This window comes from Alligator mississippiensis, chromosome 4 (assembly GCF_030867095.1).
Source record: "Alligator mississippiensis isolate rAllMis1 chromosome 4, rAllMis1, whole genome shotgun sequence".
NCBI classification, from domain to species: domain Eukaryota; kingdom Metazoa; phylum Chordata; order Crocodylia; family Alligatoridae; genus Alligator; species Alligator mississippiensis.
Genome location: NC_081827.1, coordinates 210,353,155 through 210,373,987, shown reverse-complemented (window position 1 = coordinate 210,373,987; position 20,833 = coordinate 210,353,155). Strand labels below are relative to the sequence as shown.

The 20,833-nt window shown below is 40.3% G+C and overlaps 1 protein-coding gene across 2 annotated transcripts in view; it reads right to left on the bottom strand.

The window, feature by feature from the left end:
• CIR1 (corepressor interacting with RBPJ, CIR1) overlaps window positions 1-20,833 on the bottom strand; it is a 37,256-nt gene that overhangs the window by 11,962 nt on the left and 4,461 nt on the right. Inside the window, exons 2-7 of one of the 2 annotated variants that reach the window (XM_006267511.4) lie at window positions 20,301-20,395; window positions 19,415-19,488; window positions 16,818-16,828; window positions 16,667-16,722; window positions 16,214-16,262; window positions 15,501-15,618 (exon numbers count right to left, since the gene is read on the bottom strand). In XM_006267511.4, the coding sequence (XP_006267573.1) occupies window positions 15,501-15,618; window positions 16,214-16,262; window positions 16,667-16,722; window positions 16,818-16,828; window positions 19,415-19,488; window positions 20,301-20,395 (403 nt within the window). Of the gene's footprint in view, window positions 1-15,500; window positions 15,619-16,213; window positions 16,263-16,666; window positions 16,723-16,817; window positions 16,829-19,414; window positions 19,489-20,300; window positions 20,396-20,833 lie in introns of those variants that run through there. The other variant, XM_059727277.1, reaches the window with a different exon arrangement.

Genomic DNA, 20,833 nt, shown 5'->3' with positions numbered 1-20,833 from the left:
CTTTAACAAAGGGCTTTGATAAGTAGAAGTTTGATAAACCTTATTTGGAAATTCCAGGTGATAATCAAGTGGCTCAGGGCTTTCAAGGCGCCTAACATTTTTAATGAGTTATTCAATCAGACAATAACTTTGGCTATTTAAATCTGGGAAACTTCCCCTTCAGACACCTTCCCCACAAGGACTTGTATGAGACAAGTATTTATTTATGGCATCCTTTTGTGCGAGAGACAGTGGAAATTGCAGCCCATGACACAGATGGTTTGCAATGTCTCATGACTGAATAGTCCAATCCGAGATTTGCACGATGTGTGGTAGTGGTTGCAAATGTATAAGTCACAGTTGGGTGGCTTGGGAGCTGCTTCCTTCCTATGAACTCTTTTCAAGCTATTGGAGCCAATTCCTGTCATGGACTTTAATGCCCTGGTGGAGACAATAACGCCACTTGTTCTGATCACTTGCCAAGGTTTCCCATTGCCCTTTGAAGAACCTCTGCGTTGGTAACTTTATCTTGCCATTTGCTGTTGAATATGTAGCACAAACAGTGCAGGTGGAAGCTGTTTAACCCTTTTTTCTTGATGTGCATAAGTTGTCCATGTTTTCCCACTATACATGAGAATGCTGAGTATGCAAGCTTTGTACACTAGCATTTTGGTCTTGATGGTAAACTTTGAATTGTTCCATGCTCTTTTAATTAGTCTGCTAAAGGTGGTGACAGTCTTTCCAATGAGAACATTAAGTTCTGCATCCAGTGAGAGAGTGGTAGTTATTGTGGAGCCTAGGCAGCTGAACATTTGGACTACTTCTAGCTGGTTCTCATTAAGGGTGATTGATGGATCTTGTGGAACTCCCTGTCCTAGTACAACTGTTTTCTTTATGCTGATAGTGATAGCAAATGCCTGACAAGCTCTTGAAAGGCAATTCATGAGTTCTTGTAGTAAGTCTCCATTGTGGGCTATATAAAGGGCAGCATCAGCATCAAATAGAAACTCCCTGATAAGCACCTTTCTAACTTTAGTCTTTGCCTCGAGTCATGACAGGTTGAAGAGTTTCCCATCTGATCTTGTGTGAAGGTACACTCCACCTTCCATACCTTTAAATGTGCAGTTCAGGGGTTCTGAGAAGAACATTCCAAAGAGTGTAGGGGCAAGAATACATCCTTGCTTTACTTTTCATCTTGAAGCTATCTGAAGTGGACCCATCAAACTGAACAGTTGCTTTCATGTTGTTGTGGAAGGAACATATAAAACTTGCCCATCTTTTCCAGGACTACAAATAGGCCTGCTCTGCTGATTCAGTAAATGAATCAAATTGTTCCAAACAAAATACTTCTGAAGCTCATAAAAAAGGAAATTATACTGGATTGCAATAGGGTAGAAGGCAGGGTACATTTGTATTTTATAGATTAACCAGACTTCTGTTTAAGTTCAAACTAACACAGCTAACTATATCTCTTTGAAGCAAGTACATCACACTGGGATTTTTTTTTAACATGTTGCCAATTTAGGATAACAGAGCACTCTGATTTTCTGTAATACCTAACTGAAATCAATTTGATCACTATTAAATGACTATGGTAAAAAAATTGTGCATTTCACTTGCTAAGGGCTTAACTTTCAACAAGCTCTCCCATTCCCGATCTAATACCTCCCCTCTTCTGTATGCAAGTCCATTAGAAATTATACATGAAACTTATCATTTTAGGTCATGTCCACTACTATGGCTGAAGACCAAACTGCATTTATTAAGTAGTATTTGCTAGCACGGTTTTGTTAACAAGCGTGGGCAGGGACTTTTTTTTTTTTTAATGAGAACAATGCTAGCTGAAGTGTGTCTCCATAAAGAGGTTAAAGCATAATTTTTGTGTTATCCCCTGTGGTGGGGGAAAAGTATTAAAACAACTAACAACGATAACTATTATTAAATTACAGGCTATAACTATTATTAAATTACAGGCTTTACTAGAACTGATTCAATGGAAGAAAGGATAGCAAAGGCCAAAGATGTCACTATTTCTATCTGCATCTGAGAGTCTTGATAATGTCTGCTTAGTTAACTGATAAATGCTTTCATTTCTATTAGCACTGCAAAAGAACAAGCTGCATTATCTTACCAGCTAAGTTTTGATTCTAGAATATATATTGAAAGTAATGAGGTTAGAAGTAGTAATAGTGGAATCTATATTTTTACCAGAGACAAAGAATGATTAGTAGAACTGACTTTCTGATATCAGGTTGTACTTAAATAGTGAAGGCAGTTAAATATTCCAGCTAACTGAAAACAGCCAGTTTAATATGAAATGTCACTGATACAAGGTAACAGAAACCTAAAAAGTGTTATTTTTATAGGCAATATTCTGATCTTAGCTACGCTTTAATGTATCCCAGTTGTGTGTATATGCTGTGTGTACATACTGTAGATTTTAGTAAAACACAGATTGCTTAGATTAGTAACGGAACACAACGTTCAGATCCTGAAGTCTGGAGTAGGGTTCAGAGTTCTGAACAAGACACAGAGCTGGGGTCCAAATTTTCCTAAAGTCTGAGGGAAGCATGTTTCTGGTTTAAATGTGTGTGTTCATTTAAAAAATGGACAACCCTAAAATTGCACCATCACAAGTGTTCACAAAAACTTATGATGAAAGTGTCAAGTTACTTATTTTACATGAAGGTTAATGAAAAATAGCCACTGCACATGAACATCTGCTTTCCACATTTACTTCTTTTCCAGTTCACAATTTTTTGTGAAAGAGAAGCTGTAACACACTGATCTGATTAAAGACCAACTACTTGTAAGGTATATAATTATTTATGGAATAAAGTCTGGCAGAAGCATGCCATCATGTCCGACATCTTAAAAGTAGCTTAAATCACAATTGCATTTATCAAAAAGAACAGATCTACAGTACTTTACTCCGCAGCTATGATTCTAGGAACATGCCCCACTATTTCACAGAGGGAAAATTACAATCTACCACCAGCCAAGCTCTACACCTGGCCTCTCTAGAAATCTGAACAAAAGAAACAAGGATTGGTTAGATCACTGTTTCTCAACCCATGGGTCATGACCCAGAAGTGGGCTGCAAGAATATATGAAAGGGTCGCAAACAATCTTTAAATAATGGATCAACACACTTTAAAAATAGATTCTCCTTTAAAGGAGAAAAATGTAGGAAACTGTGGCTATTCCTTTGCAGCCTGCAAGGGGCTACTTGGGGCTCCCCATTCCCCTACACACCCCACCCTATCCCACACACCCACCCCCTGGCCCCACACACTGGGAGGCTGGGACCGGGGGGCAGCAGGTCGGGAGTGAGGGGCACTGGGTCAAGGCTAGCCATCAATGTTCACAAACGGGCCCCGGTGCAAAAAAGTTAAGAACCACTGGTTTAGATTATCCATTAAGTGCGAACAATATATGTTCACAAATTAGATATCAAAACACTGTGTAGCTGTGTACTATGGTCTCAAGACTGGATTAAAATGGGAAGCATTCAAGTTTTACAATTCATGTTGGATGTACTTGCAGAGAAGCTCAAAGTTCTTGTTAGATGGAAAGTGATGATGATGATGATGAAGATGAAGCGAGCGTCGCCACACTCATACGGTAGAAGCGTAAGGGCCAGAAAGCCAGCAAAACATATAATAATCAATGTCAATAAGTCTTTGGGTGCCCAAAGGAGGGCGATAAGGGTATTCGTAGATGATGTGGTCAGCCTAGGTTAGCCTGGAGTGGTCTGAGCTTGAGGATCACAGCTGCAGCCAGTGTCATTGGAGAGGCCCCAAGGGTACATGCTTGCCTTAAACAGTCCAATGCCTGTTGTGAGACAGTTAGGAGCAGTCCAGTCCAGGCCCTGCAGGGCAGCTGTCAGCCTGAGGGACAGAAGCTAGTATTGGGGATGAAGTTGTTTAGCTGCAATTCTTGCGCAGTGTATTTCCTGCTCCACTGATGTTCATGCGGTAGGTAACATGCCACCTGTGGATTGAGGAGTTTCTTGGCCTGAGTGGAGAATGGGTTCTGAGACTTCAAGCAGTAGTTGCTTTTTTGTCTTGTGGCTAGTAGGCTGGAGTGTAAAGAATGGTTTGGAACTTAGGCTTTGAGGCCTTGGGCCAGGATAGCAGCTTGTCTCTGGATGTTGGGGATGGAGGGCAAGGGGGAGGAGGGGAATGCCCGAGATGATGGGTAAACAGTCAGCTGGGGTTGGTATAAAGCATCAGGTAATGGTCTTCATGATGCTATTAAGGCTGGAATCCACTAGCTTAGTACACATGCTCCAGCCGCATACTGGTGGACAGTACTCAGAAGAAGGATACGCAAGAGCCAAAGTGGAAGTATGAAGTGTTTGGAAACTTGCACCCCAGGTGGTGCCAGCAAGGCAACAGATAAGAGCTCCTCTACTGTTAACTTTACCCTGGACCGCTTCCAGATGCTGGTGGTAGGTAAAGCTCTGGCCCAGCTTGACTCCTAAATAAGTAACAGTGTAACAATGTTCAAGTGCCAGGTTGCTAATTTTGACTTCTATTTCTTTCTTTGCTTGGTTGTTATTTAGGTAGAAGGCTGTTGCCACTATTTTAGTGAGGCTGAACTGGAGACACCGTTTATGGAAGTAGTCAGCCAAAGTGTTTATGTCTGATATCAAAGTGGATCCAGTGTCTTCCCATTGCTTGCCTGACTTGGTGAGAGCCAGGCTGTTGGCATAGCCATACTTCTTGGACTGGGTGTCAGGCAAGTCAACAATGTACACATTGAAAAACAATGGAGAAAGTACAAAGCCTTGCGGAATGTCATTCTTACGATTTCTAGGGCAGCTTTCCTGTCCATCGATGGAGAGTGAAGCATCAGCATAATAAAGCTATCAATCATTTTGTCAAGTATCATTTGGAGGAGTTTTTAGTAGAGGCCATGGAGCCAGACAGTGTTGTATGCAATTGTGAGGTCCACCAGGACAACACCAACCTTCTCCCTAGCCTCAAAGCTCTCTTCAGTGTTTTGAGTAAGGAGAGTTACCTGCTCCACTGTTGACCTTCCACATCTAAAACCAGCCTGCTTCTTAGGCAGCTGTGGATCAATTATGGGGTAGACCCAAGCATAAATGAGGTGTTCCAGTAGCTTGACTGGAATGCACAGCAGGGAGACAGGTCTATAATTCTTTGCATCATCCTTGGGCTTGTTAGCATTTAGGACTGCAACGACTGTGGCCTCTCTCCAAATGTGAGGGATCTTGTTGCATTTGACGCAGATGGAAATGAATTCACGAAGCCAAACAATGGAAAGTCACGACATCTCAATGTTCTTAGTGACTTCAATGACCATGGCAACAAAAACAACAACAAAATCCCCTTTTTAACTTGACCCAAGATCTCCTAACAAACATGGGGCTTATTTCTCTGGTATGCTGGCTGAATAGATTAAGCTGACACCAGGCTGGAATTAGTTTTTCAATTCAGATTGGAATATCAGGGCATTGTCTCCTTTGATTGATGGATAAGGCCGACCATTTGAGGTGGAAGAGCTTTTTGGGGAAAGTTTGTGAGGACTGCAGCACTAAGTTTTTCTAATAGCTGGAGTATTTGGATCTCTTCAACATACTTTTAAATTATGGAACTAGCTCTGTGAATTTCATCTTAGTAATGGACACAGATCAAATATCTGTAAAGATTCATTATTTCTGTCAGCAAACTTTGATACTTTTAACTACAACGTTTGACAGCATGTCAGAAAAGCTTGGGGAAGACATTTGCTGCAATGATTTTGAGTGAGATTTTTAAAAGCATGAAGGTGAGATACGGACATAAGCCTCATTGAAACACGCTTGCAACTAATTTAACATAGGCACTTTTCAATATCCCTCCCTCCATTCTTTTCTCTCAGAGAAAAGCACTAGCCAACTGCACCTTCATGCCAAGTATTGTTTTGTGCGGGAAAGTCCAAAGGATCTATTCTGACATCTTTCTAGTTCAATATGCATGTAAAGCTGTTTAGATTGCAGTGTTGCCTATAAGCTGATTGCACTCAATCAGGTCTGGAGAGGACAGTTTCTTAGCTCTCCAGTTTCGGTCTGGCATTGAGGTTCGTCAGAATATGGCTGGATTCACCAAGGAAAACACAAGAATTGGCAATCTCTCTCCCTTCTGTTGAAATAAGGATTTTATTCCTTTTTGGTCTGTAAAGCACATACTGACTGTGGGTGAATGAGGTCCTGTTGGATTCCCAACTGCTTTCTGAAAAGAAAGCCAAGCAAAAGCCAATAACATTTTTAGAGGATTCTCTACATTAAAGTAGACTTGGTTGAAGTGATCCATTCCTAGAACAGGTTACTGCAACATGCCTAGTGAAACCACCTTCTATATCCTTCTCAAACTTCATCTACTACTGAACAGGGATAAAAACTTATTTGAATTTTTCTTAGTCTGCACTCATTTTGAATTTACTTTCAGGTACAGTTTTGAGTTAAGGATGTATATATAGTCAGTTGTTTGCAAAACTATGGTCAATCTATAACAGTAGTTCTCTATAGGGCTGTATTCCTGACAAACAAAATATTTAAAGAACTAAGCAGCTGGGAACAGTAGGATTTAAGAGGGGGAAAGACTGTATCCCATAAAAGGAACCCCAGTCCCATGGGACACCCCTGCGCATTACAGGACAGGTGAGGGAGATTCCTTATCCTCCACCAATGCTGACCTCGTGAAGGAACACCTTGAGAGGCTGGACACCTTCAAGTCAGCCGGCCCTGACAGTTTACATCCCAGGGTACTCAAGGAACTGGCTAGCATCATTGCTCAGCCCCTGGCACGGATCTTCGAGAACTGCTGGCACTCTGATGAAGTGCCCGAAGACTGGAAGAAGGCCAATGTGATGCCTATCTTCAAGAAAGGGAGGAAAGTGGATCCAGCAAACTATAGGCCCGTCAGCCTGACCTCTATCCCAGGGAAGGTCTTAGAAAAGATTATCAAAGAGGCCATTCTTAACAGACTGGCCGATGGCAACATCCTGAGGGATAGACAGCATGGGTTTGTTGCGGGTAGGTCTTGCTTGACCAGTCTTATCTCTTTATGACTAGGTGACCTATCACCTGGACAAGGAAGAAGAGATTGATGTTGTGTATCTTGACTTCAAAAAAGCCTTCGATCTGGTATCCCACGATCAACTCTTGGCAAAACTGGCTAACTGCAGCCTCGGCCTCACCACGATCCAGTGGCTGGGGAATTGGCTCCGTGGTCGGACCCAGAGGGTGGTGGTTGATGGAAGTCAATTGTTGTGGTGCTCCATGAACAGTGGGGTCCCACAAAGCTCTGTTCTTGGGCCTATACTATTCAACATCTTCATTAATGATGTGGACATTGGTATCAGAAGTGGACTGGCCAAGTTCACCAAAGACACCAAACTCTGGGGTAAAGTGTCCACACCTGAGGACAGGAGGGTGATCCAGGCTGACCCTGACAGGCTCAGGAAATGGGCAGATGTGAACCTGATGGCGTTTAATACTGAAAAATTCAAGGTTCTCCACCCTGGGAGGGAAAACCTGCAGCATGCTTATAGGCTCGGCATTGCTATGCTGGCTAGCACCATGGACAAAAGGGACTAGGGGGTCATGATTGACCACAAGATGAGCATGAGCCTTCAATGTGATGCTGCTGCTAGTAAAGCAAGCAAAACGCTGGCTTGCATCCATAGATGCTTCTCAAGCAAATCCCTGAGCCATGGGACTCTTCAGCCTGGAAAAGCGCAGGCTCAGGGGTGATCCGGTGGCCACCTATAAGTTTATCAGGGGTGCTCATCAGGATCTGGGGGAACGTCTGTTCACCAGAGCGCCCCAGCGTATGACAAGGTCAAACGGTCACAAACTCCTCCATGACCATTTCAGGCTGGACATAACGAAGAACCTCTTTACTGTCTGAGCCCCTGAGGTTTGGAATAGACTGCCGCCGGAGGTGGTTCAAGCACCTACTTTGAACGCCTTGAAGAGACATTTGGATGTCTATCTTGCTGGGATCCTATGACTTCCTACCTCTGGGGCAGGGGGTGGACTCATTCTTGCGAAGTCCCTTCCAGCCCTAATGTCTATGAATAATACTCATTATCTTCAGTACAAGTGTTTTGCATGGTTTGGTTCTGCATCCTGATTACCTTAAAAATTATATTTTCTAATATCATATAATGGCAGAGAAAACCAGCAGAAGCATTTGAGCTAACAATTCTCTTAATTTAAACGGGATAGAGCATCCTTCCATATGCTGGTCTGATAGACCACAAATGTCAGCGTAGTGTGACAGGCTTTTGTCAGAGGCCATATCTGGGAAGGTTTTAGAGGTTTCTCTTTCTTGAAGGAAGATTTCTTATTAACAATGTAAAGTGTAACATGAACTGTGTACTTAAGTGAGTTCATTAGCACTTTCATAAAATCTGTATTAAATGTGCACACACCTTTGAGAATTTTGAAGAATGATTTGGAATTAATCTAAAATCTGATTGGTACTCAGGCTAGTGAAGATGGGACCCTACTGTTTACAATCAAAGTGCTCAGCTGCAGATCTTAAGGGAGGGTTTTATTTTCTATGCATTTTCTGCAGACACCTTAATACAAAGGATGATTTACACAAATTTTCCTGATTGACATTAAGCTACTTCTACTTGATAAAATATTATTATAGACTAAACAGAGCAGTCAGAATTAAGTTCTACTTTCTTACTGGGTGTTGTAAAATATTTTTCCCTGCTAGGAAACAAAAGCAGTCTTAAAAAAAGCATATTACTTGAAGAAAAATCAACAGCATTTATGGATGTGAAGGACCTTCATTTGTTATTTTCACATGGTTGCAGGAATTGCTTGGTGGCTAATGATCACTTGCAGTGCAGGGTGTAGCAGAAGCTAGCTATATACACTGACCTGTTCTGGGTACATTTATATGATACTAGTGGTAGGAATCATAGGATTACAATTTTCTATGTGATCATAGTCCCATAGTCTTTGGCTTAGTAAAAGGTTGCGTTTGTATAGGCATGTCAATAGTCTCTTCACTCTGCCAGGACATGAAACTTTGTTTTCTGAAGGTGAACACCATTTCATGACATTTTTACCAGTATTTGTTATGGTTAAAGTAGTTACATTTTGCAGAATATTCAAAGTCAGAAGTTCTCTTTCTTGATGCTGCCCCCACAGAATCAAGGCACACACAGGACACTTTTTTTTCCCAAATAGTAAATGGCAGAGGGCGCGCATCCAATTTCCTCCAGCATTGTATTCCACAAACTGGGTGTCTAATACCCTGCTCCTCTTAGAAAATCCTTTGTTCTCCTGTCAGAAGTCAGAAAGACAAACACTCTCTAACCTACTTGTTCTCACAATAGTAAATATTTTATGAACAGTTCAATTAAGATCATGTAGAGCCACTAAATACTTAAATTTGTATTGCTTTTGGCTGCTTCAGGCCTGTTCATTCTTCAAGCCCTATCCAAAAGGACAGCTCTATAAGAGAGTGTTATGTATAACTTGACCTTATACTTAGTACAGATTAATGATCTGGGATGGATTATGACTTTATTTAGATTTGTGAAGAACTGAAGTAACTACAGAAAATGTCATTGAAATCAATGCCATAACTCTAAATGTGCAACCAAGAAAACAGTAATTTAGCTATATTTCTTTTGCTTTGTATATTTAATTAGCATTTACAACTGTTCCAAAAACTGAATGGAGCAAATACTGAATTTTCTTGTTGTCTAGGACGACTGGAATCTCTAAGCTATGTTCTCTTTTTTAAAGGAGAAACTCAGAGATAACTTGAAGCATCACAACATGTTAACAATTTTCATTTTAAACTATTACTGCACTGCCACATGCATGTGAAAAAATAATTTTTTCAGTGAAATTTAATACTGATTTATTTGGACACATCAGAGCTACAGCCTTGGAATCGTCTAGGTTTGAAACTAACTTTTGTGCTTTACTATAATCATTTTGCTTTCTAAATAAAGTGAGTTCCATTAACAAACTGGTTTGACAAGTTTTCTATCCCTGTACCACATTAAGTGACATTTTGAAATTAAACCAGCAAAGCCTTATGAAATATTTTCAGTATTGTGAACAAGCCACTGGATCCAAATTGGAAACAAAAATGGCTGCTTGAACACCAGAAAGTACCAAAAGCACAAATAACTGACAGACACTAGCAGCAAATTAGAAAAACAAGGCCTGTGTAAAAATCCGACCAATTTTAAGAGGTTATTGGCCTATTTTGTGAATACAATAGGTGTAGATGTAATATCAGTTCACAGTCACAAGTGATATAGTTTTGCATATATTTCTCATCTTGATTATGAATCTTAAAAGTTAAGATTTTATCTGTAAAAAACCCCAAACATTTTAAACCAGCTTAGCCTAAAGCAGCTTTTTTTGATTGCCTAATTTAACTGCGTAAGAATAGTAAATCTTATAGTTGGTCTCTGTAAACCTCACAGCTGGAACATTCTAACACTACTTTGCAGTTTCCAGTGATCAAAGTAAGTTACTTGATATATCAAACTAAGAATTTCATAATGGAAATAATGCAACACCAGGGGGTGCAGTTATCATGAAATAATTACACTCCTGGGAGATTACAGACAAGGCTGTACCCCAGGGGTGTGATTATCCCATGATAACCATGTCCACCGAAATTGCCTTATTGCAAAAATAATCTCTATTCACTGGTGAGATATTATTCAATATGAGTATTTTTTAAATGGTAAGATCATTTTTTTTTTTGCCTGAATCACCAACTGGATTAGTAAAATGCTCTCTATTCCTTGGTTTGTTTCACGCGCCCAACTTTTTGGACTTTTTATTATTTTGCTGTTTACTACAGCGTTGCATGTTGAGAAATACCAGTTTCCTCCCTCAAACACAGGGCTCTCATTAGCAGCATACATGTACTTTAAATTTGCATAGGCCAGTGGTGTTCAACTCCTCCAGCACCGTGGGCCAGACGAATGGCACAGGTCCAATCTGTAAATTGGATCCAGAGCACAGAGCCATGTTATCTGGCCCAGATGGCTAGAATTTGGAAGTCACAGCATTAAATTGCTGCGGCTCTGGAAGCTGGGGCAATTAATGCTACCACTGCTTACCACCATGCTGCCAGATTTCTGAACTGTGGGTAGCTCCATGGATCAGAGGGCACAGCTCTGTGGGCTGGCTCTGGCCTACAGGCTGGATCTTGGGCACCCCTGGTATAGGTCAATTCTACTGCAATTCCACCTTAGGAATCCCTAGTGCAGTGGTTCTTAACCTTTTTAACCTCAAAGCACCCTTCCATAACTTTTCTGAATTAAGCAGCACCCCATTTCAAATACTAATTGATTCATTACGGTACTTCCCTCCTTGCCAGGGGGAGCCTGAGCCTGAACTTGCTCATATCTGCTTTCCTCCTCATACCTCACTTATCTCCTCACACTTCCTGTGACACCTTTCAAAGAATCTTATAGGACCCCAGGGTGCCCCAACACCCTAGTTGAGAATAACTGCTCTACTGAAATCAGTGCTGGTCAGTACCCAAAATAGATATGGTGCTGAATCCTATAGGAAGGTATTTCCACACCATCTCCTTAACATGCTACCACTCAAACTTTTGATTGATTACCTATTAAAAATTATTATACATGTTGTAGTGGCAGTAATTATTGTTTTTCAATTGCAGCTTCATATTTAGCACTGAGTACTCAACACAAAGCAAAGAAAAGCCAACGTTCTAAAGACTGTTTTTCATAACTGACAAACTTAATACAAGCAATTAAGAGTCAAGTACATTGTTCTCAACCATCTGAAAAACAAAGCACATAGAAATGGTTTTTTTAAAAAGGACCTTCTAATAGTAGGCTAACCAAGAAGACTGTCAAGAAAATATCAGAAATCACTGAAATGAGTGAAAATTTTGCCTAGCAGCAGATCATCATAATGTAAAGCAAATATTCACGATTCTACTTACCCCTTTAGTCTCTTCAGCACAATTGATATAGCATCTCAGCCTCAACTAAACAAACGGCTTCTGCATTAACTGTAAATAGTATTGGCTTTCAAACAGACTTAGGTTTCTTAGTCACCTATATACTTGAAAAAAAATTACCCTTAGACTCACCAGATTTAAAACTACCACTTCAAACTACATGTTATTTGAAACAAAACAGGCAGTCCTCTAATAACATCCAATTGCATTTTAATAGGGTTAGCTAATAAATTCTTCTTTTTGTTTCCTGATTATGACAAAACAGAATGTTCAAAAATCTCTGAAGTTAGGCAAGTCCCCTCTCTTCTTCCATGCAATAAAGATTTGTTAGTAGCATAATTGCTGCCACCTTATTTGCCAGACTAGGCCTGGAAAGGAAATGTTTGTTCTACATTTAGTATAACATTCCCTTAAAGACTTTGGAATTTTGTTACAATGCAACTGATTTCAAACATGGCTGGAGACAGAAGGCAATATGATTTTTACATGGTTCCCCATCATGTAGATACAACATGTTTCAACCCTTCTTTTAAACAGTGTGCAATGAAGTTTTTAGCACTCTTATTGTATTTTGTAGACAGGACAGCCTAAGTGTTTCTGTAAGTGTATGGAATAGGCAATGAGCAAGGTAAGTCACTCCTTATCATCTATGAACTAAATGTGCTACCACCCACTGGTGCTAACATAGCTAGAAATGCAGCTTTTTATTCATGAGACAACAAGTCCTAGTTTCAAAAGCATACCACTGATAAACTTGAGATTCATTACCAACCATTCCACCATTCATGTAGTCTAGCTTCAACATTGTATTAGTGAGTGGTATATATCAGGAGCAGTTTATCTAAGTCAGCGGTTCCCAATCTGTGGTACAGGTACCACCAGTGGTATGCAGTTAACAGATTTATTATGACTTTATATGATAAAAATTGCTGGTGGTACTTAAGGTTGAACTGTACAAATTGCTGGTGGTAAGGTTGTATTGTTTTAAATTGGTGGTATGCAATCTGTCAGAGTTTGGGAACCTCTGATCTAAGTGAAAAAAAGCATCTAAAATTACTAAAAGTGTTCAACATGAGAGATTATGATAGGAAGTAAACAATATCAGTCAAGAAGGACAACGTAAGTAGGGAGAAGGAATGTAGGAACATTGCTAAAATTCTACTGGCACAAAATTATCTTATTTATTAATTTTGTGATTATAGGGCTCTATTTAAATCAATGGGTTTATACTGACATAAACCAACCGGGGAGGGGGTGTGCAGTGATTGTATAACAACTCAAAAATAAAGTCTTAGTGTTGTATATTGTGTAGCAGAGTGTGTATGGTGGATTGTGGGGGGGTATATGTGGGAGGGTAGTGGCATTTGTGGGGTGTGAGGGAGACTGGGGGGACACCTCCACACTCTCCCCATGGTGTGCAGCTCCTAACAGAAGCAGCAGCAGCAGGTGGGGGTGCCTGGTGGCGTGCGGCTCTGGCCAGCACTACGTATGGGGGCGAGGAGCAAAGCTCAACTGAGCTGCTTCTATCTCCAGGGTTCCCCACCTCATATGTACAACTTCCACACTTGCACGCCACCAGAGGGAAGCTCCACATGTTGGAGCCGACTGCCTTCACTGCTCCCTGCCATGCACGTCCCGGGACTCCGCTGGCAGAGCTGGTGGAGAGGAGCCCCGGCTCCAGCTTCCCCGCGTAATACCGGGACCTGTGTAGCAGGGAGTGGTGAAGGCAGCTGGCTCCAGTGCGTTGAACTTCTCTCCACTAGCATGTGAATATGGAAACTGAATGTGCGCCGTGGAGAGCCCTGGTGATAGAGGCGGCCTGGCTGGGCTGCGCTCCTTGCCCCCACGTGCAGTGCTGGCCAGAGTCGCATACCACCAGGCACCAGTGCCCCAAGCACCCCTGCCTACTGCTACCATCAGCTGAGGCTGCGTGCCATGGGTGGGAGCAGGGGGGTGCCCACACCTTCCCACTCTCCCTCACACCCACAACCTGCCCACCCGAGCTCTGTGTTGCTGCCACGCCCTTGGGCACAGGCTTCACACTGCTGCCAACCCCATGGTCCATGCTCCCACCCAGTTGCAGCTCCCCTGCTGACCCTACCCCCATTGCTTCCCTACCTACTACCCAGAGCAAGCGAGATGCGGATGAAGCGTAGCAGGTCCCCTGGCAGCTGCAGTGGCAGCAGCAACCCTGTTCAGAAGTTGTGTGCTGGCTGGGTCGGGCCCTTCTGTCCACAAGGGTGGAAGTGAGGTGTAATAGGGTATGTCGGGGTGTGTATAGTGGGCGCCTTGTGGGTGGAAGGGCTTGGCGGAGTACAATTAGTTGGTGGGTGCCACAGGCCAGAAGGAAGTGTTTGGCAGGCCAAATCCAGCCCATGGGCCTTATTTTACCCGCCCATGTTGTTAGCCCTTGAATAGAGGTTTAGGATAACTGCCATCAACTAGTGGCTATTATTAGGATGGTACAATTTTCAAACAATGCCTAATACTGTAGCAACTATGGATGAAAACACACCATTTCTTTAAACATTTTCTGATGTTTCACCCCACTGAACCATTTTCTGCCTTTTGGAACCAGTCCAGCTAGATATATCAAGGGAGTTGGTATGCTAAGAGAGAACTCAACTCTAATCTATGGCTTCTCTCAGAACATTATCAAGGGTACTGACTGCAAAGATCTTAATGAGCATCTGAACTGAAAATACAATTCATTCTATCACTATAACGTTTTGTATGACCCAAAGCAGAAAGTTTCAATGTGAAGTCTCCTTGTTTGTTTTTAGTATGTACCCCTCTCAGGGCATCTAGAGTCGCTTACAAATTTTGTTATGATTGCAAAAAAGTGTTAAGATGTCACAATTTTGGTACAAATGACTTTTTTGATAGCTGAAAAAAAATTAGTTATCTTATTCATTTAAAATAAATTTAGTGTAGTAACTATTAATGGAGAAAGACCACATAATATAAGTCAATATATAATTGAATGCTGAAAGCATATTTCTACTCAACAAGCAAGATGGCAGAAAGGAATTATTACTTGTGAATTATTTGCCTATTAGATCTATGAAGTGTCTAAATATTTAAAGGGAAAAAATCCATTTTCAGTCTGATTCAGTGTACCCTTACTTGTCCTGGCTCTCAGTTTCAGCCTCAATTGTGGCTGTATGATTTTGATGACTGATCATACTAACTTGTTTAACACAAAAGTATCTTCTTTTACATCTGATATAGGGCATCAGGCTGCTTCAGACCTAACTGCCCATGAAAACGGACAGAGCAATGTCACCACAATATTCAAATTATTTTTTTCAATCATTACTAATTCGATCTTTTGAATCTGAAATATGACTATCATGATATTACAAACAGAAACTACATTTGAATGAAGAATCTTTGCTTATTTCATCTGTTTGAAGTAGGATATAATCATATATCCCTAATTTAGAACTGAGAAATACCTGTAACAAGTCTGGCCAGTATCTTTTCAAAACATTTCAAATACATTCTCTTAATGCCTACCTGAACCATCGTTGGAAACTGAACTTGCATTAATTCCAGAAAGACCAAACAAAGGACATTCTCGGTCAGTGTTTACATGGCCCCACTTGTGGCATTTAATACACCTCACATTCCGCACCTAAAGAACAAAGAGTATTGATGGAACTGAGCTAACAAAGCTTCCTGTCTTCTTGTACAGTGCTGTCCAACTTTTGAGTGGTTGAAGGGGCCACCCACCACATGAACCAAGCATCTCCTGTGCTGCCCCAGCTGTACCACGTGGGCTCCTTCCCTGTGGCAGGCCACACCATGCAGGTCTCTTGTTTGTACAGACAACATGATGTGGCCCCCACCCCAGACTTCCCAGGCCCTATGACCAGAGGCTTCTTTGGCTTCATGAGGCGCACTGCTCCTCTCCACCCCCAGGGGTGGAGACAGGCAGTGGGAACTGGAGGTGGGGAGAGCCTGGGGATTCTGGAGGCAGCAACAAGACAAACAAAGTGGGGAGCAGTACCTGGATCAGGAGCCTGGGGGCCATGATTTAACTCCTCAGGAGTTGCATGTAGCCCTTAGCCCACCAGTTAGACAGTCCTGTTCTAGTACTTAGGCTCAAGGCTTATAAATTGATTGAGTGAGAGATGAGGAAAATTAAAAGTCCACATAAACATCCAGTGATTACATAAACCTCTGACATATTCTTAAGATAACCATAAAGTGAAATTTATGTAACTTGCCTGGATACCAAATGGTTGATCTCTGATATTCATGTCATCCTTAGCATATCTGTTATACACACACAGAAAGAAAGATTAAATTTTCAAGACCAAGTAAAATAGAAATCAAATAACTAGGAAAAATATCATATCCATAACTACTACAAAAAGTGTAGTACAGAGGATACAAGTCTATTTCAAAGCCGTACTTAAGTGTCAAATAGTAAAACTGATCTGTTGAAATGTGAAGCCAGAACTCAGACAAGAGACAAAACTAAGCTGACAGACTAAGTGATGTGTTCCAGCATTAGAAGCTTAACTGTGAAACTGTGATAGCGTAAGAAAAGTAGAAAGCAGTAAGATTAGCACTTAATAGATTAACCAAAGGGAAACCACCTGCCAAGAATAGTTCAGAAGAAAAAACAAATAAGGAGAGGCATGTATATTAGCACCAAGGACGGATTTCATACTTACTTTTCTCGCGGAGCTACTTTCTGCCATTCAAATTTGTATTCAGTCTCTCCCTCTTGCTGTAAAAACAACAAACACAGCAGTATGGAAAATCCCATGTCACATTTCAAAAGTAAGTAAATAAAAAGTATTAAGAATCGACGTATTGAATTACCTCTTTCGTTTCTTGTTTGAATGTCAGAAAAATATGAGGAAAAAACAACAAAGACTACATTAATCATACACTCAACAGATTGCTTATATATACTTTGAAAATTAAATATGAATGGTTTATATAATAATGTCACTACCTATTGTCAGGAAATACTTTACATACTTTACATTAAAAGATCAATTTAGTATACAACTCACCTCTTGTAAATCTATATTACAAATACTGAAAAATAACAAACATCTAATTATATAGCTGTGGCAAATATATACAGTATTCTTTCTTCTCAAATTTTTCCAACTTTATTCAGGAGTACTTCAGTGAAATCATATAGTTCTCCTGAAGTTCGTTTTTCAGTTCTACATTTATTGATGGAAGCAAAGTATCAAAATCACCTGATGTGCCAATATCTAGGACCTTAATTTTGCTAATGTTCCAAAACTTACATTTTGCTACAGTGACTAGTTGATTTCAAAAGGTAGTGTCTAAATGTTTGCAGGCCTGGGTTCTGTATTTGAAATAAATGTTTATAAAGGAACATTATTTAACAAAATGATATTCTTCATGTGAACACATTTCTTCTTAAATGGAAATTCCAAATATGGTACAAAGACTTGAAAGCCAGAAGCACCAATCCTGTAACTTAAAAACACTGTTTGTTAAAGTATGGTTAAGGAATTTTTAGGGTAGGGGCAGACAAGTTACCACAGCAGAAAAGGAGGCGGGGTTTTGCTGTTTGTCAGCTGCTCTATGGTAAATGCTGTATTGCATTCCAGCCTCTCAGTCTAGAGTTACCTCAGCTTATATTTCATCTAGCATTGGGTAAGAGGACTCATACTAGTAGTTTCTGTGGGCTAGCAAAAGTATGGCAAATCACTGCCCCATTTTCCTCTGTGGTTACTAGTTTCTTGCCCGTACTTTTAGAATAGGTTTAAAAAATATCTGTATTTCTGGATAACCATTTAGCTGCTCCCCACAGGGGCTGCTACCTTAAGGATATAGCAGAACATAAGTAAGTCTGACATTGCTAACTATAAATCTTATTATTGTCACAAATCAAGTATTTTTAATCTGCTACTCAATTATTCTGACACCATGTCAGGCTCTATGTTCATTGCTTAGTTTTGTAGGTTTGTATGAAAAAAAGCATTTCTCACTGAGGATAAACAGGAGATCTGGGAAAACTAGCTCCACAGGGAGAGAGAATATAGTGTCTACAAAATACCATCAGAAAAATTAGGAGAATTAGGAAAAACAAGATTTCCCATATTTTGATGGTAATTTTAAAAAGTAATGTTAATGCTAATAATAATAGAAGTTAAGATATTATATTTGTGTCTGAATTAAATTGGCAGTGTTTTTAAAGGATTATTTTAAAGAAGCCTTTAAATTAAATAAGAGGTCTCAAACATATGGGCTGTAAGCCAGACCTAGCCCATGGAGTCCCATAATCTGGCCCCCAGTGCTGTCCCATTGACTCACATGCTGCACTGGACTGGGCCTGTGCTGCAACTGGATCCTGGGTGGCATTGTCACCCACAGCTTTCGTTGCAACTGGGTCCCAGGTGGTGCTGCCACCTCTGGTGCCCACTTGGGCCAGCATCCCAAACCAGCCTGGGTGGGTGCTGCATGTGCTGGATCAAGCATGTAAGCGGGAGTATCTATATGGCTGATCTCGCTCATGGACCAGCCTTGTGCCAATCATTTGGCTCTAGGGGACAGATGAGTTCAACACCCCTGACTTAAATAATTACAAAACATGCTTAAAAATAAAAAAAAAATCCCACTGATTTCCAGAAATTTCTACTGTGGATTCAGACTTTTTCTGCTCAAATTTTCCAGATAAGACCAACTCATTGAAAGCCTATTTGGTAAACATTTAAACTTGCATATTCCATTATAATTGTTTTTCTTCTCCCCTACCTCTGCTACCTTATTCATGCCACCCATTAACTTTTAACAATGTCCAACATATAAAAAAATACTGGTAGTTTTTCAGACTTCAAAGCACTGCAATAAGTAAGGTAGCCCAATACTTCATAATATAAGCAAATTAAAGGAAGGTGCCCAACTTCACCAAACTAACTGCACAGATGGAAATTTTCTAGGTGTCGGCATCAGACTGAAAGTTGTTTGGAACATTTTATATTTTTCAGACATGTTCAAGAATCATATTAGGGTTAAATGAGGGTCTACCTTCCCCATTTTGTTGAGTTCTAGCATGCCTTGGAGCAGAAGCTTAAGACTCATCAGAAGGGCTACCTTTGTGTCAAGATGTCTCTTCTTGTTGCCGTAAAACTTTTTTATTTCTCTCTTCCCACAGGGAAACAGTTCCCTAATTTCTTCTTGATTCAAGACATTAAAAAAAAATTAGTAGTATGCGATTATGTCGTTAAGAACCGAATACACACAGCATACATACAGTGGGAGGAGGGAGTTAAATTGCAATTACACAGGCAACTTTTAATCAGGTCTTCTTTTAATAATTAATTTCCTAGTTTGACTGCCTATGACTTTGCAACCTCAATTTTTTTAAAGAAGTTGTGTATAAAATTCTTTTTTTTCTTGTTAGCTGCAACAAAAGAATGAATCAGAAGTACCTTTCTTTGCTCCAGGTGGGGCCTCATACATGAAGTTAAGACCATTTTTCACCCGCTCGTCACCCATAAGCAATCTAAAAATTAAATGGATTTTAGGACACAGGATATGAAATATCCACATTTTAAAAATACGCTTTGGAGGAATAATGTAAAACACACAAAAGAGATTCACAAAAGTGTTGTGACCTTTAATAATTTCTTGTCTGTTAATCTTAATGCAATGGGTTAAATATCAAAAGAATGTAGACAGTGCTCAAACTTTGCAGACAACGCTGCACAGCATAACAATGAATGTTTAAAGTCAATTCTGTGCTAACAGCACTGTGCAAAACAGATATGTACAATGTAAATGTAGAACCATGTAAGGTTACCTGCTACCCCAAGCAGAGAATGTAGTATGGCACTTACTCAAATACACAAGGAATATTGGAAGAGCAAGTAGGAAAAAAAAAGAAAGTTCATAAAAACATGCTCGTGACCCCTCAAGCAGATTCAAATTAGCAAATCACTGTCCCAAAGGAATGAGAACTCTTTTCCACTAAGGGGAAATTTGAGAGCTGGTACAGAAGACGCTTCAAAACATCTGAGGGTAAGCTGCCTCCTTCTGTACATCACTACATATCAGTAGTGGCCAACCTTTTTGGTAGACATGCCACAAACTAACCCCGCACCCTCCTTAAGTGCCACTCTGATTCCTTTCCCATACCCGATCTGCTACTCAGCTTTCTGCCCCCTGCCCTGCACTCTCTGCTCTGCTTTCTGCTCCCTACTGTATCTGCCACTTGTGGCATCCCTGCTGCAGGTTAGCCAACCCTGCTATATATAAGGAAAGGGAAAGCTACAGTTTTATTGTTTTTTGGTTTTTTTACTTCTTTTTGGTCCTCACCTATTATCATAAGATTCTTGTTCTTTAAGATACTGTTGCATTAGCTCTTCTTGCTTCTTCTTATCATAAGATATTTTCTGTTCTGCCATCCATACCTACATAAAACACACGAACTAGTTAATTACACTTTCTTTATAAAAATAAAACATTACTGCACATAAAATTACTTTAGAATCAATATACTTTTGGTAACATGTTTTGGTAATGCGTTTTGTCTGTACAACAAATGAACGTTATGTTACAAATGTTAAATAAGTGTGATGTAATTCCAAAGACATTTTTCCTGATTGTGTACATACAATTAAAATTAAAACATTTATTGCACTGGGATAATACTTATGGAATTCTAACCAGCAGGATTCCAGTAAGCTAATAGAGGAAATCAATGGTAGGTAAGGGTATTAAGCAGAGGTAATATCATCATTCAACATCAGCTTGTTTTCCTCTATTGAGATAAAACAGAAATGATAAAAATGGATTTGTCAGTTATATTACACCCCTCACTTCCTGCTGTTGCCATGTGCTGAAAGGTG